Source organism: Cibotium barometz, chromosome 59 (assembly GCF_041138505.1).
Source record: "Cibotium barometz isolate CiBa-2024 chromosome 59, ASM4113850v1, whole genome shotgun sequence".
NCBI lineage: Eukaryota > Viridiplantae > Streptophyta > Polypodiopsida > Cyatheales > Cibotiaceae > Cibotium > Cibotium barometz.
In genome coordinates, this window is record NC_141104.1 from 27,581,002 (window position 1) to 27,597,985 (window position 16,984).

General features: G+C 41.2%; 1 protein-coding gene across 2 annotated transcripts in view; it reads right to left on the reverse strand.

The window, feature by feature from the left end:
* Positions 1 to 1,541: 1,541 nt before the first annotated feature.
* The window catches only part of LOC147605666 (putative chromatin-remodeling complex ATPase chain), a 29,957-nt gene continuing 14,514 nt past the window's right edge, over positions 1,542 to 16,984 (reverse strand). For both annotated transcript variants that reach the window (XM_086793441.1, XM_086793442.1), the window contains exons 7-26: positions 13,735 to 13,832; positions 13,439 to 13,618; positions 7,419 to 7,640; positions 7,180 to 7,314; positions 6,784 to 7,066; positions 6,567 to 6,640; positions 6,252 to 6,472; positions 6,053 to 6,140; positions 5,877 to 5,970; positions 5,215 to 5,403; positions 5,014 to 5,048; positions 4,838 to 4,914; positions 4,629 to 4,718; positions 4,453 to 4,522; positions 3,446 to 3,497; positions 3,298 to 3,356; positions 3,039 to 3,204; positions 2,702 to 2,880; positions 2,345 to 2,563; positions 1,542 to 1,856 (exon numbers count right to left, since the gene is read on the reverse strand). In XM_086793441.1, the coding sequence (XP_086649567.1) occupies positions 1,830 to 1,856; positions 2,345 to 2,563; positions 2,702 to 2,880; positions 3,039 to 3,204; positions 3,298 to 3,356; positions 3,446 to 3,497; positions 4,453 to 4,522; positions 4,629 to 4,718; positions 4,838 to 4,914; positions 5,014 to 5,048; positions 5,215 to 5,403; positions 5,877 to 5,970; positions 6,053 to 6,140; positions 6,252 to 6,472; positions 6,567 to 6,640; positions 6,784 to 7,066; positions 7,180 to 7,314; positions 7,419 to 7,640; positions 13,439 to 13,618; positions 13,735 to 13,832 (2,558 nt within the window). In that variant the 3' untranslated portion in view covers positions 1,542 to 1,829. The remainder of the gene's footprint in view (positions 1,857 to 2,344; positions 2,564 to 2,701; positions 2,881 to 3,038; positions 3,205 to 3,297; positions 3,357 to 3,445; positions 3,498 to 4,452; positions 4,523 to 4,628; positions 4,719 to 4,837; positions 4,915 to 5,013; positions 5,049 to 5,214; positions 5,404 to 5,876; positions 5,971 to 6,052; positions 6,141 to 6,251; positions 6,473 to 6,566; positions 6,641 to 6,783; positions 7,067 to 7,179; positions 7,315 to 7,418; positions 7,641 to 13,438; positions 13,619 to 13,734; positions 13,833 to 16,984) is intronic.

Consider the following 16,984-nt stretch of genomic DNA (forward strand, 5'->3'; position numbering starts at 1 on the left):
CTTTGATGACGATCTAGACATACTCTAGATAAAGGATGTCTTTCTTACAAGAGTGCTTTAACACAGAACTTGATGATTAACAAAGGCTGCCAAACTAGTTTATATATAATGGCCAAGGTCAGCATAGTTGTAATAGATCAGCCATGTTGACCAAACGACTTGTCCAAAATGACCAACCGACTATATCATCACTAGAACCATGTTAGACCACAACATGGTTCCATAGAGACTGTGCAGCTCCCACAACCATATGAGACTATATGGATCCTCAAAACAAGCACTGCAACCCAAGAACTATGTTTCTTTGATTTGTTGTGTCCAACGCTAACTAATACGATCACATAGCCTACACAAGCATGTATCCTACTTAGCAAAGTGCCAAGTCTACATAAGTCATCTCCCAACCATATAGTCACATATTTGGCCACCATCCAATCTCAAATTGGAAACTTCTAAGCATTGAGTGCTCACCACAAAGGCTACGTCTCATATAGGAGGCCTTGCAAAATAGAGCACATCCGTCACATGTGATGTAACAACACAATGGTGGAGCATTGAACAAATACTTTTCCAACATAATGTTGAGAAAATCCCCTAAATAAAATGCCTCTACCACACAATCCCTTGCAAATGCAGCATTGAAAAGTTGGCATACCTCCAACTCCATGGAATACTTAAAAGTGTCCTTGTGGACAACGCTCTAGGGAATAAGCTGTGTTACTTTAAGGGTGTATGGACGGGCTCCAAAAAAAAAAAGATTTTCTTTTGCAATTTTAAATCAAGGATGGTCGCATTTGTTTTGCAGATTTTTTGTTAAATTTGCACATCTTTTCCCCATCCAAATCGACTACAATGATTGATTTAGTCAATTGTACTTAAGAAAACACCTACATGTTTTACTTTGTGCTTTTACTTCGAGTAAGCAGAGAAAAAGAATGACAATGTTGGGTAATATCGGTACTCTGTAGTCCTCAGGGTTATCTCTAGGCACAAAATGTGAATTCTATGATCTACTCACCTCCCTATAAACTAGTAAACCTAATCATTTCAAAGCAACATCTACTTCAGCTTTCAATACCGTATATTATGTTTTATAATCATTGGAGGAGTAAATTCAAAATCTCGATCTAAAAATATAGACAACCTTTTCTTTTAGCATTTCTTTTAGTTAACCTCACCCAAGAAACTTCAAGGGTTTTTAATGCTTCTTGACTTGGGGACTGTGTCTTTTGAGAAAGCATCTCTTGAAAAATTAACCCTTTTGAGATTTAACAACAGCAATGCAATAGAAATATGGGAACTTGGTTTCAGCATTTAGATAATGTAGTACATTGACAAATCAATAGGGCTTAAAAATGTTGAAGTGCTTAGAGACTTGGAACGCGTGAGTGCTTTGCTCATGTACAATATAGCATCGACATACAATATAAGATTAATTGTATAATTGGCACACAAAGCGTTATAGAACTCGAATCCTTACAGTAAACAAGTCAATATTTGGTGCAAGACATGATCTGAACTTATAATTAGCACAAACAGTGAGATTTAGAACTCGTTTTTACACCTGAAGATAAAAAGGAGGCAATAGCATGCATCTAATCAAGTCTGAACTTGCAACAGATAAATAACCATGAATGTAAGTACTTTTAATACATAGTCCCTGAGACAATTGGTCTACAGAGAGCTAAAGCCACACCTAAAATATAAGGACTACCCATGTAAACCTGGGTAAAAATACAAGGAGATTGCCAACATCTTTTCCAGTGTCTGCTAACCAGGTACATAGCCTCAAAACGAGGGGAGAAAAGTAATGAAGTTGTAGCGGATGCTCACTCAATGAGTTTTCTTTTTCTGCCCTGCAATAACAGCCACATAACTAATCGTTTCAAAAATATATTCTCTCAGACACGCACACTTTTGAGATAATCTCTCTCTCTCTCTCTCTCTCTCTCTCTCTCTCTCTCTCTCTCTCTCTCTCTCTATATATATATATATATATATATATATATATATATATATATATATATATATATATATATATATATATATATATATATATAGATTGGTTAGCTCATTTCCCTCTTGAATCAAAGGTCTTGAGTTCAAATCTTGTCGGATAGATCAATTTGGTCTCTTGGGATAGTTTCCTACGACGTTAAAAAGTTCTCTTCTCTTTTCTCTCTCTCTCTCTCTCTCTCTCTCTCTCTCTCTCTCTCTCTCTATATATATATATATATATATATATATATTCAAGGCATGCCTCCTTAAAAGGATCTCACTTCCCTAACTAGGCAACCAGCAAGTTCAAGACATCCATAATCAGACGGACAATATTGAACTTTACCTTGTTCATCTTACTCTGATCCTTCCGAGCTTGCCGTTCCCTCTCATCCAACTCCTGCATCTCCTTCTCTATCAGCCGGATGAGAGCATCACAGCGTCTTGCAAGTTCAGCTGCAGTTCGTGACTTAACAAACCAATCAAACCGAAACTGAGGAGACATTCGGAATGCTGCCTTCAGTTCATCCCAGTTACCATAACCAAGTTTATTTACCATACAGATCTGCAATAAATAGCAGAGATCAAATCAAGTATCCTGTCATGCAGCCGTTACTCTGAACACCACAAACGTACATGGACTGGACTGGTATATATTTCTTCATAACTGCATGAACTGACATTTGCTTCTGAGACAACATACCATAAACCTGTCACATTCTTCATTGTAGAGTTTGCCCTTGTTCTGGCCATACTGAATCTTCAGGTCTAGCCAAGGGTTCTTATATCGGTCCAGCTTCTTTCCAATTGCTCTCATGATCTCATCCTTGCGTGAAATCCTGGCTTCCCCTCTTTCAATATTTTTTATTATTCTATCATAATCTGCTAAACCAAAAAAGATTTTCTTAGGGCACTTGACTGCTCCCAAAACTTGAGCAGAGAAACAAGAGTTGATCTTGGTTTGTATATGTGGACATCCCTAACCCCCCACCCCTGGCACCCACCCCATATTGATATAAACATGCAAGCATGATAGATACCGTTCAATTCTTTGTATCGCTCCCTGAACACTTTGGCATATCGCTCAACCTCCTCTTCCGTCTTTCCTTCCATTTCGCTTGCAATGCTCCGAATGTCATTTCTCCCATACTTCTCACAAGTTCTTACAAAGGTATTGAAGTCCCGCCTGGTCCAGTTAGCAAATCCCTGCCAAACACCCAAAAAAAAACAAACAAACAAACAAACAAACAAATCAAATGCCTTGAATAACGTCTGTTAATCTGAATAGCACACCCTCACCTCTTCCAGCAGCTGTTCTTTTTCCTCCTGCTCTTCTAGTGTAAACGCTTCTCCAACCTCTTTATATGCGCACACACACAACCTAAGTTAGAGGAGCTGGGATTGGATTGATTAAAGGTCTTTGCCAATTATGAGCGTCCAAACCTACCTTCCACATCATCACCTTCCCCAAAAGCATCTTTGGCCTGATTCTTTTGAGACTGCAACAAACCCCATAGAAATGTCAGCAAACTTAACCTAAAATAAGAGATGTAAAAAAAAAAAGCTTACACTCTACAACCATACAAACATTTTCTCATTCAAATTTCAAAAAAGTATGACACCACCAGGGTCTACTCACATCAACTAAATCATGCACGGTAGACCAGTTCCTACTCAAGTACTCAGTAATTTATAAAGTGATGTCCATAAAAGGGTTGGCTTCTTTCAGGAAACACCAACATATAGGGTTTACAATGGCTCTGTAGGGGTGGTGTAAGAGTTGTAGCGCTTGCAATCATAGTACCAGTTCAATCTAAACAGAAGTATACCCATTGTCTACTGGAAGCTTTTGTATCCAATTAGCCTTCACATGGAACATGCAGTTTCTACTTGTCTCACAGTACCTCAGATTGTATTTTTTAGGTGATTTGAAACTTTTCAGCAACAACCAAATAAAGGATGAAGATAAATCTTTGAAACTGGCCAGATTGGATTCATGGAGAACTTTGGGCAAATTTGTGTGAAAGAAGTGTGGGCAAATTTGTATTAAAGAATACCGAAAAATAAGGCTTCAAATACTGTAGCTTTGTAATGTACACACCCAGGACAATCGTGTTTAGCGTGTAGAGTTCAGAGATTCAGGCTGCCTGTACTACACTAGCAAGATACACAAAAGGCACTTCTTTTGACATACTTCCAAAATTCACAATAATCCAAGTATAATATAAGCACGGGGAAGGCCCTTGCATGGAGTCCTCTTCACCGATATACAGCTTTCAGGTTGCAGTAAGACACGAAGACTGCCTAAAAAGAATCACCAAGCACCTAAAGAGCATTTCAAAGCAAGGACAGGCACCAGTTAAATCTGGATTCTGAACAGGCACCTGCTTGTATTTTAATATAATCAACATTGCTTCATAAACTTTAATGTGGGAAAAGAATATCAACCCTTACCAGACGAAACCGGACTTCTTTCTCATAAAGCTCTGTTAGTCGCTGTGTGTTGAAAAATTGAAAATCATGCCTGCAACCAATTCACATAAGATGAACTGCAACCACATAAAGATGCACTGACTGAGTTTATCCTGTAACTAAAGTCTCAAACAAGTGCCATGTGTTAAGCAGCATACAGTTGTGGCATTCTTGGGATGCGAGGTTCCCTTGGCTTTGTTGGGCCTCCTTGTCGGAGAGCTTGCTTGAAATAATCAGAGTCAGAATAACTGATCCATCCATAATTAACCAAAGATAGCATTAGCACTAACATAATAACATTAGCATTCACATAATCACAAGATTACTGTTGACCATGTATGCCACTACAGCACATGGGTCAACTTACTTCCGCTTGCGCTCTCGTTTAGGTGGCTCAATCCAGTTCTCTGTGATTACTTTCTTCAAATCAAGCTTTCCCTCATCCTAGCATTATAGTATCAAACGCCATAATCCAGTGTCACTAAGTTGCTTTAAAGTCGAAAAGGGCTAGATAAGGGCATGCAAGACAGAGAATACATTTACCTTTTCTTCATTATCAAAATCATAGAGCCCAGCAGCTGTTACAAAAAGAAGGCCCATTGTAAGATGTTACAAGCACTCTTGAAAGTCCCATCTGCAGTTTTTAAAAAAAGCTAGACCCTTGTGGAAGTCCAAAAATAGGTGATTTCTGCAATGCTTATAACTTTAATATACTTGAGAGTTCAAGTAAGCCATAAAACTCACTGTCATCCATCTTGAATTTGATCGCATCCTCTGTAAACTTCTTCATCTTTGCATCAAGCTCAGCTGTTGCCTCCTCCCCCTTTGCAATAATGCGATCGATATCCTCATCGGTAATAGTGCTGTCTTTAGAGCTGAAAACCATTTCAGCTCCAAACCGCACCATTTGCAGCAACTCATCTTTGTTGACAGCTGCACATCCAGATAATGCACAAGTTGACTTGAGAAACTGAATTGTACTGCCAAAAATCAGCATGCCCTCAACCCTGAGATCCGTGAGGATACAGAGGCATACTAGATGGATCAGACCCATAGAAAAGAGGCAAGTGGTGCGGCACACCATGGACAAGAACCAGAGGGTTTCTCAACCTTCATGCTTCCTAGAGATGATACAACCCCAGCTCAACTTTTAGTTCTGCAAAGACATGGTGCATATAACAGTGGGCTGGCATACTTTTGTCGCTTGCAAGCCTTGGTTTGTGCGAGGGTAAGCTGCACGTTTTTAATGTTGTATAAAACATGTGAAGCTGCAGAGAATTTGCACCATCTGTCAACTACATTATTCTGAAAAACAGTCTGGTATGCTGCACGTATGTATGCCTCAAAACCAAATGAGTTGCTTGAAAATTTACGCACACAATTATAGCTGGTCAAAAGAGACATACCTTTCTGTTCAGCAAGTCGACCTTGTTGAATTACTAGTGCATCCAAGGCAAGCTTCTTGTATGCACGCTCGATAACTTTCTCTTCAATAGTCAACTGTGGCCCAATTTTTCATCAGAACGTGCTAATGTCAAACTTACACCAAGTTAGTTAAGTTCTTTCATCCACATATACATACCTCTGTACAAAAACGGAACACTTGAACTTCTTTCTTCTGTCCAATACGATGAGCCCGATCCTGCGCTTGCAAATCCACCTGAGGATTCCTGTAGAAGAAAAGGGAATTCAGGTAATGTCATACAAGAGAGTAATGTTCAACTTCAAAGATACAGTCCCATCTTGGAGACTTGCTTTTACAGAGATAAGCATGCCCTTACCAATCACTGTCATAAAGAATAACAATATCCGCAGTTGCCAAATTGATTCCCAAACCTCCAGCTCTTGTCGAGAGCAGGAAGATAAACTTGTCACTTCCTGGCTTATTGAAAGCTTCGATAAAACTCTCCCTTTCATCACCACCAGTGTCCCCATCAATACGGCAATATAGGTATCCACGATAGACACAATAATCCTCCAAAATATCCAGCAGTCTTGTCATCTATTTCAACAAAATAACATCTTAGAATGAACTGGAGAAAAGCCAGCCTTGGAGCTTGCTAGTGAGAAACATACAGATAGTGTCACAAGAATACCTGTGAGAAGATTAGAACCCGTGAATCACGTTCTTTCAACTTGGGTAAAAGTTTGTCTAGCAGAACCATCTTCCCTGCAAAGAAGCTCTACCTCTTAGTACAGGAAAAAGGACAATCAAGAAGAATCTCTCAAGCACTCTAGCCTTCATGTGAGGGCTCACTATACAGTCTATAAATACAGTTTACTCAAGCAAAAAGAAGCCAGAATCCTTCAAACCTGCATTTTCAATAAGATGATCCCCAGTTGTGTATGGGGGGCCAGGCTCAGCACCTTGAAACAGGTAAGGATGATTACAGCATTTGCGTAATTGCATGGCTATGTTCAGCAGTCTTTTCCGTTCTCCACCAGTATTAATAGCATCTAAGTCTTTCTGAAGCAGAGCTCGATAATAATGTTTTTGCATTTGCGACATCCCCACCTTTAAAATTGTTTCCTTCTTAGGAGGTAGCCCCCTTTCAACATCGGACTTCAGCCTTCGTAGAAGAAATGGCCGCAGAACCTGCGATAAACCAATAAGGATTGGTTGGCTGCAGAACCCAAGAAAATCCAATGGAAAGGCCAGATTAAGGATTGATTGCTGTTAAAGAAATCCAGGTAAAGCAGGACTGTAACCTTATGAAGCTGCTGGACAACTTCATGTTGGTCATTTTCACCCGTTATTTGAAACCATTCATCAAAGGTTTCAGCAGAACTAAAGATCTCAGGCAACAAGAAGTTCAAAAGTGCCCAGAGTTCGTGCAAATTATTCTGACAAAGGAATGAAAAAATGGAAAACAGCATATTATTAATTTGATGAATAAGCATTAACCACACCAATCAAACCACAAACGTGTAGGACAGCCATCGAAAACCTGCAAAGGAGTTCCAGTTATGAGCATCCGATAATTCGTCGAGAAGATACGCATAGTTTTGGAAAGCAATGAGTTTTCATTCTTTATCCGGTGTGCCTCATCAATAATGATGTACCTCCAGCTGAACTTCTTCAGAGCGCCCTTCTCTTTGATGGCCATTTCATAACTTGTAACACAGATATCAAACTTTCCAGGTACTAAAAGGTTGTCTTTTTGAAAAGTCTGCACCCATAGAGAGGTTGGAAAAGAATCTATAAAACTGCTAATGAATTACAGACGTGAAGACTTGGTGTTGAAGTTCATTTACAAACTCTCGTCTATCAGACCCAGTTGAGAGCAAAACATTGAAATATAATTACAAAGCCTGTCTCAATGACTTATCATAGCTGAGAATCTGATATAATCCATGGGGAAAATCCAAGCATCATACAAACCATCAAACCCCACTTTCACAGTTGCTTATTGTCAAAGCTCTAAAACACTACACAACTTGTGCTGCCTAATTGCCCTTTGAGAGTCTCATAGCATAGCATCATCCAGATTTAAAACTCATCCAGCATCACCTGTAGTGTTGTTTGTCATTGAAACTCTGCTTTTCACCCTCTCATAAAGCACACCATGTTTGTAGAGCACACAAACTAACTCTATACGCTAGAGTCTAATACGCTAGAATCCTTGACAGTTGAATGAAAAGCTATCATATCAGAAAAGAAATAGCACTATTTTCCATCAACAAAAGCCCAGAGTAATGAATGGCCAAGACCATTACATCAGTAACTACCAAACGCTAAAGAAATGTAAATTACAAAGTCAAGTACTTCCACACAATCCACAATTGTAACTCAATTGAAAACAAGAAAATATTCACATCAGCCCAGGCTTGCTATTTTGTTTTCTGAAATAAGTCAATAAGAATAGAAAGAGACGGAATTGAAGGAGGGACCACCAACTTGTAGTGTGTGTGTGTGGGGGGGGGGGGGGCATGCTACTCGAAAGAAAAACTCATGCCTAAGGGTAAGGAAGCTAGATGGCTCTTGGACGCACTCTTTCTCTGATCTCCAAGATGAATGCCAGAATTATTTCCAGAAATTATTCTCCGCTCCTGGTTCCCCATCAAATCAAATGACTGAGGCTAGGACTGAATTTCTCCAATATGTTTCTGGAATAGTGGAAATGGATGAAGCTCTTACCTTGGAGAGACCTTTTACTGACACAGAACTTGATAATGCATTGTTCCACCTCAGCAAATACAAGTCCCCTGGCTGGGATGGCCTTACGGTGGAATTTTATATTTCTTTTTGGGATGATTTGAAAGAAGTCCTCTTGCAAATGATCAATGTTGCCTGGCAAGAAAATCAGTTGCCGCACTCTTGGAAGCATGGCATAGTCAAACTTGTGCCCAAAAAACATCTGTGTGACCATATGTCAGATTGGAGGCCTATTACTTTGATGCCTGTAGTTTACAAACTCATTACCAAAATGATTGTGCATAGGCTTCAAAGGATACTGGATGCGGAACTTCATCCTCATCAGTATGGGTTTGTGCCGCGAAGACAAATCCATGACAATATATCCAATGCCTTGACTGCAATTGAATATGCTAAGTATTCGCATCACGATGTGCTTATATTGCAGGTGGATATTGCTAAGGCATTTGACACTGTTCAATGGGATTTTCTCTCTCAAATCATGACCAAGTTGGGCTTTGGTCCCAAGATGGCAAATGCAGTTTACTGGCTTTATTCTGGCTCTACTTCTCACTGCATTCTTGGGGGTCATCTGTCTCGGTCATGGACATTGGGTCGATCAGTTAGACAGGGCTGTCCTCTTAGTGCTCTCTTATATGCCATTGCGACCCATCCCCTTTTAATGTATCTTGATCATCTTACAAACACAGGACAGATGACTGGTCTTAAAATCCCTGGAGCTGCATCGTTTTCGGCACAAGCATATGCTGATGATTCCTTCTTTATGCCACAGAATTCTTCCCGGGAAGTTCAAATGCTTATGACCACTCTTTCATTGTATGGCTTGGCAGCGGGATTGCATGTCAATTTTGACAAATCTAAATTACTTCCCATGAAACAATGTGATTGGCATTCTATTCTTTGGCCGGGTCAGGTGGTGCATTCCAAAGATGTAGTCAGACATTTGGGATATCCCATAGGATGGCATATCACCAGGAAGCAGCAGCTAAAATGGATCTTCCAAAGACTTCAACATAAACTGGAATACTGGAAGATTTCTACTTAGCCTCTTCATGTCAGGCTCAGAATAGTACAGTCCATTGTAATGTCCTATGTCCAGTTCTATTTGCCTTTGTTGCATTGGTCCTCCAGGGATATTTCAACCTTTATGTCTCAAGCTATGGAGATGTTATGGAGGACAAAAACTGCTGTGAAAGCATTGAGACTGATGAAGATGGAAATGGTGTGCTCTCCTAGGATGCATGGTGGACTTAATGTCCTCAATATAAGATATCATGTACTTGCAAGGAAGGCGACTATGCTGCATACTTTTTTCCACCAACAACAGCCATGGACTTGTATGCTAGCATCCATGTGTGTCAACATGAGGACTTGTGCTTATGGTCATTGGATTACTGATCATTGGGAGGTTGTCATTGGGAGATTTGTAGGGAAGATACCTGGCTGTCCTTTCTCCACTGCTCTGATACTTGACTAGAAACAAGTACTTTCTAAGGTCAAATGGGCTCCTGATAATTGCTCGGGGACAAACTCAATGAGGAAAGAAAGTATTCATTGGAGTGCCATCTTTGACATTCCACTCGCTTTACACGAACCTGTTCGGGCATACAATCTCATGAAATTGGGAATTAGATACATACATGATGTGGTAGATGATCAGGGCTATGTCTTATCTTTTCCTCAGGCCACTGCTTCCTATGCATTGGGAATGCATCATAGGTCTATATGGAAGAAAATTGCTGATTTATTACATCCTTTTCTACATGTTCCTCCTGTGGCTGACACAGACAGGCTTACGGATTGGCAATTGCAACCCTCTGCTACATGCACTCATCCTGTTCCTCTTCCCGCCTTAACCTCCATCAAAGCTTACAGGTTTCTTCAGCCTGCTCCATGAATTCAGCAACATGCTAATTCTCTGTGGCATATAAGGAAGCCCCTCTCATGGTGGCGGAAGAATCTCGGGATGTTATGGAAGTGTAAAATGCCATTGAAACAAAGACTTTTTCTTTGGAGATGTATGACAGGCACATTGTCAGTGGGGGTCACACTTGCTAAACGTCGCATTGCACCATCCACATGTTTAAGATGTCAGGCTCCTTCAGACACTATTCTTCATTTGCTTTGGCACTGCCCGTGTTCTAGGATCCTCCTCAGAAGAATTTCAGATTATCTTCGGCTCCGTTTCCCGAGTCACAGATTTGGGAAACATTTCTGGCTCTTTGGCAGATTTATGAGGTCTTTGTCTCAATACTCACTATTTCTCTCTTGGGTGAGATATTGGGCTCTTTGGACAATCTGGAGTGAGCATAATTTGGCATACTTGGGTCGGCAGATTCACAAGTCATATGAATCTTTCCGAGCCTCATTGCGGCAATCCTTATATGATGCCTCCCATGAGGGTGATATGGATGCTTCTTGCATAGAGCTTTTCTTTTTATGTTTCTGATCTTTGGGATACTCTCCATTTCGGAGACCTCCCATCATGTAAATTTATGAGCATATAAATATACTGCACTGGATATTACCCAAACAAAAAAAGTGTGTGTGGGGGGTAGCGGTTCTACATTAAGTTAATTAAAATCAGTGGTTTCACTAAAAAAAAAAGTGTGTGTGTGTGTGTGTGTGTGTGTGTGTGTGTGTGTGAGAGAGAGAGAGAGAGAGCACCTTCAAGTTCTGTAAGCAAGACTGAAAACAGTATGATGGAAGCACCCACTTGCAAAAAAAAGGGGGGAGGGGGAGAGGGGAGGGGAGTAAACTATGTCTCTAGACCTAAAGAAAAACAACTATCTGGTTAAGACTTCCAAGAAACTTTACAGCCCCATAAATATTGGAGCTCCTACTGCCTATAACCCCAAAGTGGCTTCAAGCTAACTCAAATTAGAACTTATGTACACTACCTTTCCATAACTAAGGCAAAAACGTGTTCTAATGGCCTATATAAATCAAATTTAGGCACGAATCTTTGTTAGAAATTGTGCATCTCAGTGTATTTGGGGTATTGCCTATTTATGAGGTTTTATCTATTTATCTCTTTTTTAGTTGGTCGTGGGCAGTCGGCCAGCTCCCTTGCATCACTATAAAAGGGGCCCTCCCATATTCACTTTTTATCATCTAACCTATTTGAAAGGCACATGTTCTACACCATTTGTTAGCTGATATTGCCATTGTAAAAGCCTCTTGCTAAATAACATGATGTTCATTGTCTGATGTCTCTGTCTCTCCTGTGCTCTCCCTCTCTCCTATGTTTTGCTTCCACATTGTGCAGCTTTATCATGGTATAATCGCTTAGGTCACCGGCACTTCAAGGCAACGGTGGTAAGTTCTTTACTGTAAGAGGTTCAGCGTTTTTTTTTTTTTGGGGAGCAGAAGACGACGTACGTTTTTTGCTACATATACAGCAGAAGACTGCGTTTTGTGCAATTTTCTAGGTAGCTTTCCTCACCACTTAGTGGCCGCGATTTCCTCTGGTTGCTGCATTTTCATCCTAAAGGCTGCGTTTTTCACATTGGTGGCTGCGTTTTTTCTTCTAGGGTGCTGTGCTTCAGCTTTGGTGGCTGCGTTTTTGTGGTTGCAGCAGCTCTTTGTCTCCTATGCTATCTTCTCCATCATCCGTTGATGGTGCGTGGGCTGCATTTTCAGCCCTGGTAGCAGTGGAGGTGTTTCTTCCCGTGTGCTGAATTCAGCCTAGCCTTCACTTGAGGGGGCTGTCGGTCCTGTGCTTTCGCAGTGTTGGCATTTGGAGCAGAGCCCTAGATAGCAGTTGGTGGTCCTCTTCTTCGCGTGTGGAGCGCCATAGACTTGTGGCATCTTCTCTCTCAGATTTGAGAGGGGGCTGCTTGTTCCTCGTACCTCGTTCCATTGGAGAAGTGTTGGAGATTGGTTGTGGAGTGTTCAAATCATCAGTGGCACAAAGGCTTGTTTGCAGAGGTGTGCTATTGCCGTGGATATGGATTCCCTCTTGGAGGAGGCATCTATCCTTGTTTCTCAAGAGCAGGTAAGGTTCCCTCCTAGTGGACAAGATCAGGCACTTGCTACAATGCAACAGACAGGACGGTGTCGGGCAATGATTATATACAAGATGATGACTCTGATACTTCTAGTGTTCCCAAGGCTGCAAAAGCCAAGGAGGACCTGGATGGTCAACTTCTATAGTTATAGAGATAGTTCTCCCCCATGTGCTTCCAGCCAGAGGAGGCTTGTGGGTGGGAGAGGAGGCTGTTAGTAGCTCCATTTTTGGTGCATGGGAACCATGAGTCGGAGTTCCAAGCATTAAAAATATATGGCGAGACAAGTTCATTTTGGAGCTATGGTCTGGATGTGTTCCACGTCTATTGCATGGTGTAGCAAAGATTATGGACTGGATGTGTTCTAAGTTCATTGTTTGAGGTTTTTGAGGACGTGGTGTGTTCATAGTCCACTATTGGGGATAATGGAAGCGGTGTGTCCACCAGCTCATCATTTTATTCTTGGAGTTCACTGCACACTTGTGTGGAAATTCGGAGCCCAGCAAAGTTCTTTGCTGTTCAGGGTGGCATTTTGTTTCGAGGAGGTGCTCTTTTCGAGGTGTATCCAGTACTGCGCAATACCAGACTGTCCATGGTTGCATCTTCATTGTCTAATGGCTCTCTGTCTCCTTTGCTCTCCCTCTCTCCTATGTTTTGCTTCCGCATTGTGTAACTTTATCAATCTTTTCCACCAAGGAGTTGCATTGCGAGGCTCAAAAGAAAATGCAACAGTACAACAATACAACAGTAAGATTTTAAAAAATCCACACGTCAAATTCTACCAAAGTTAATGGAAACATCTTACCCGTTCCTGTTGATTCCCATGAAATTTTACGGCTCTAAGAACAGGACAAAATCTGCGAATCTCATTCATCCAATTGCCCAGTGTGGACTTCGGTGTAACCACCATATGAGGGCCTGTAATACCACGAAATTCATGCAAATAGCCCAGCAAGGAGATAGTTTGTAATGTTTTGCCAAGACCCTGCAAACTCATGGGCACACTGTTAGCCTGCATGTTGACTTATCAAGTCAAAACGAGCAAACTCCATTTAAAAAACAGGAAGCAGGGGGGGAGTATGCTGAAAGCTCATCCAATACCATTTCATCAGCAAGAATACCGTTGATGCCATTCTCATAAAGTTTGATCATCCAGTTCAAACCAGCAAGCTGATAGTCCCTCATCTTTCCTTGGATGCCTGTGAAGTGGGACAAAATATCATCACTTCCAAAAGAAAAGTCTGCATTTTCAAGATTCAGTCCTAATGATGTTTAATATGGCCAATTTTACTCACAACCAAGAGGATAAAATATATCATGTCTTCTTGCCACTTAATTACCTGTGTGAACAAGTGAATTGTGCAAGCTTTAATCCAAAGTATACAACTTGTAAGACTGCTGGTGCAATGCAAGTGTGAATAGAGATGGAATGAACAAAGGAAGACCTCAACACATAAGTATCCTACTCTACTCATTGTTTTATGTACAATGAAAAGAAATACAACTAAATGTTTCCTCGATACAAAATGTAACCAAAAGGTGTTTCTACTGCTCTCTGCTCAACGCAGTTATTAGATGCCAGTGCTCATGTCAAAACCCCATAGGATCTCCTCGTAGAACGCTCCTGGTACAAGACTCGAAACCTGCAAACAAACCAAACAAACAAGAAGGGGGGTGCAGGCCTGACTCACCTCCCAACCATGACAGCCATGGGCAAGCCCACAGTCTTGGCTGTCCCCACCGAGCCACGAGCTGAGCTAACTAGGTTGACATACCGACCAATCTCTACCTCGAGACGTCCCATACCGCCACGAAGCTACCCTCGCGGGCCTCGAGACTGTTGCCGGTCTCGGCTGCGTAAAGCAGGTGCACATCTGCACTAGATCCAGGCTCCAGACCATAGAGCTCTCACAAATCTCGCGAGACTCTATATGATGAATAACTAACCTTGGCCACCCTTTTATAGTCTCTTGGCCGGTCATCGAGCGTCCACACTTGGACGCCCGCCCGTCCATACTTGGGTGCCCGCCCGTTAATCTATCCCTAACTCAGCTCGCCAATCAGCTTGCCTAGCTCCAAGCTTCCCCAAACCTCGAAGCTAGTCTTGCGTGCGTGTAGCATACGGTAGATACACACTGTGCACATGACATACTCCCCTTCCTCTAAGAGCTCAGTCCTGAGCTCACTAAAAAGCCAGGGTAATCTCTCTGAAGAGTAGTCAATGTCTCCCATGTAGCGTCCTCTCCTCAACACGATCCTTCCACTTGATCTTGTATTCCGTGATAAGCGTATTACGCAATTTCTTTCACGAAATCCAAGAATCTTTTCAGGTTCGTGCGGAACAAATGTCATGTCCTCGACATCTATGATTTCTTGAGGAGTAACTAACTGGTCTGTTCCACCCAGTACTTCCTTAAGTCTACTGACATGAAATACGAGATGAACTTTCACATGAGAAGGCAAATCCAATTCATATGCCACTGAACCAATCCTTCGTGTAATACGAAATGGTCCACAGTATCTAGGGGATAATTTCGGAGATCAACCTGTCCGTAAAGTCTCGGAATCTTTCGGAACTCGCAAATACACCATCGTTCCTTCAGAGAACTCTCTGGGTGAACAATGTCTATAAGAATAAAATCTGTCTCGGTCTTGGGCGCTTCTAATAGATTCCTTCGCAACTTGTAACATTTCTTGCATATCTTACAAAAAATTACGTGCCGCATCATGTTGAAGTCCTGAGAATCCTACTGTAACAGGTGATCTAGGTTGAAAACCATACATAAGCATGAAAGGACTAAATCTTGTACTCGTATGCTTAGTACTGTTATATGCAAATTCTAACATAGGAAGATAATCCTCCCACGAAATCTGTCTTTTGGATACATATGCTCAAAGCATATCCTCCAAAATCTGATTCACTCTTTCAGTCTGGCCATCAGATTGAGGATGATATGAGGAACTCAAATTCAAAGTTGTTTCCAACTTCTCAAAAACAAGCTTCCAAAAATCACTTGTAAACTTAGAGTCCCTATCACTGACTATGTCCTGCGGTAACCCGTACAATCTAAACAATTGCTCGATAAACTGCCGTGCTAATTGCGTAGCTGTAATAGTCTTCCGGGTCGTGAAAAATCTAGCCATTTTTGTCAAGCGATCTACCACAACCCAAATAGAATCGTGGCCTTGATGTGTTCTTGGCAATCCGGTAATAAAATCCATGGAAATACTTTTCCATTTATTACCTGGGATTTACAAAGGATGTAACAACCCAGCCTGTCTAAAGCGTTCAACTTTATTTGCTTGACAAATTTGACACTTAAGAACATAATCTTCTACATATCCTTTCATCTTTGGCCAATAAAAAGTGTGTTGCACTAATGATAGTGTCCTGTGTATCCCAGGGTGTCCAGCACAAGGGGCGTCGTGACACTCCTTAAGAATCTTGGACCGAATGTCCAGGATCTGTGGTACACAAATTTTGTCATTACGGAATAGTAAACCATTCCGAATCATCCATTGGCCTCCTGCACAGTAGACTGCTCAGTCATTGAGTCTTGGTCAATCAATGAGCTCCCGTCCTGGATCTTCTGCCAAAATGGACCAAAATAACTATCAGTCCTGCAAAGCCCTCTCAATGACTGAAATAAGTCAGTAGAAATCTCAGTGAACGACAAAGTATTCACCTCTCTAATTCGACTAAGCACATCTGCAACACTATTCATGGACCCTTTCCGATAACGGATCTCAAAATCAAAATCTTGCATTAACTCAGCCTGAGTGTCGTCTAGCTTTTTACTTTCAAAAGCAACCGGTCTACCATCTTGAAATAGAGCAGCCCCAATGGCATAGTCACTGGCATCAGTTTCAAGAACATAAGGCCGACTAGGATCGGGTAATGCTAAGATAGGTGCTTCCTTGACTTTATCTTTCAAAAGTCTGAAGACCATATCCAGATCGTTATTCCAAGTGATAGGCTGATTTGACTTACGTCCACGACCTTTCAACAAGTCGGTCATCAGTAGTGTGAGCTGAGAGTACAGCTGCACAGATTTCCGAAGAAAAACAACAAAACCGAGAAAAGAACGAAGTTGTTTCACTGTTCGCGGTATAGGCCAATCCAGAACCTTCTGAACTCAGTCATAGTCAATGCTCAATCCATCTCTAGTGATCTTGTGTCCCAAGTAAATGATTTCTGTCATAAAAAACTCACATTTACTTAATTTAGCATATAGTTGATTCTGTCTTAAAATAGATAAGACAATCGTGAGGTGTCTAACATGATCCTCAAGAGTACGACTATATATCAAAATATCATCCAAGAACACCACCACAAATTTCCCCAAATGTT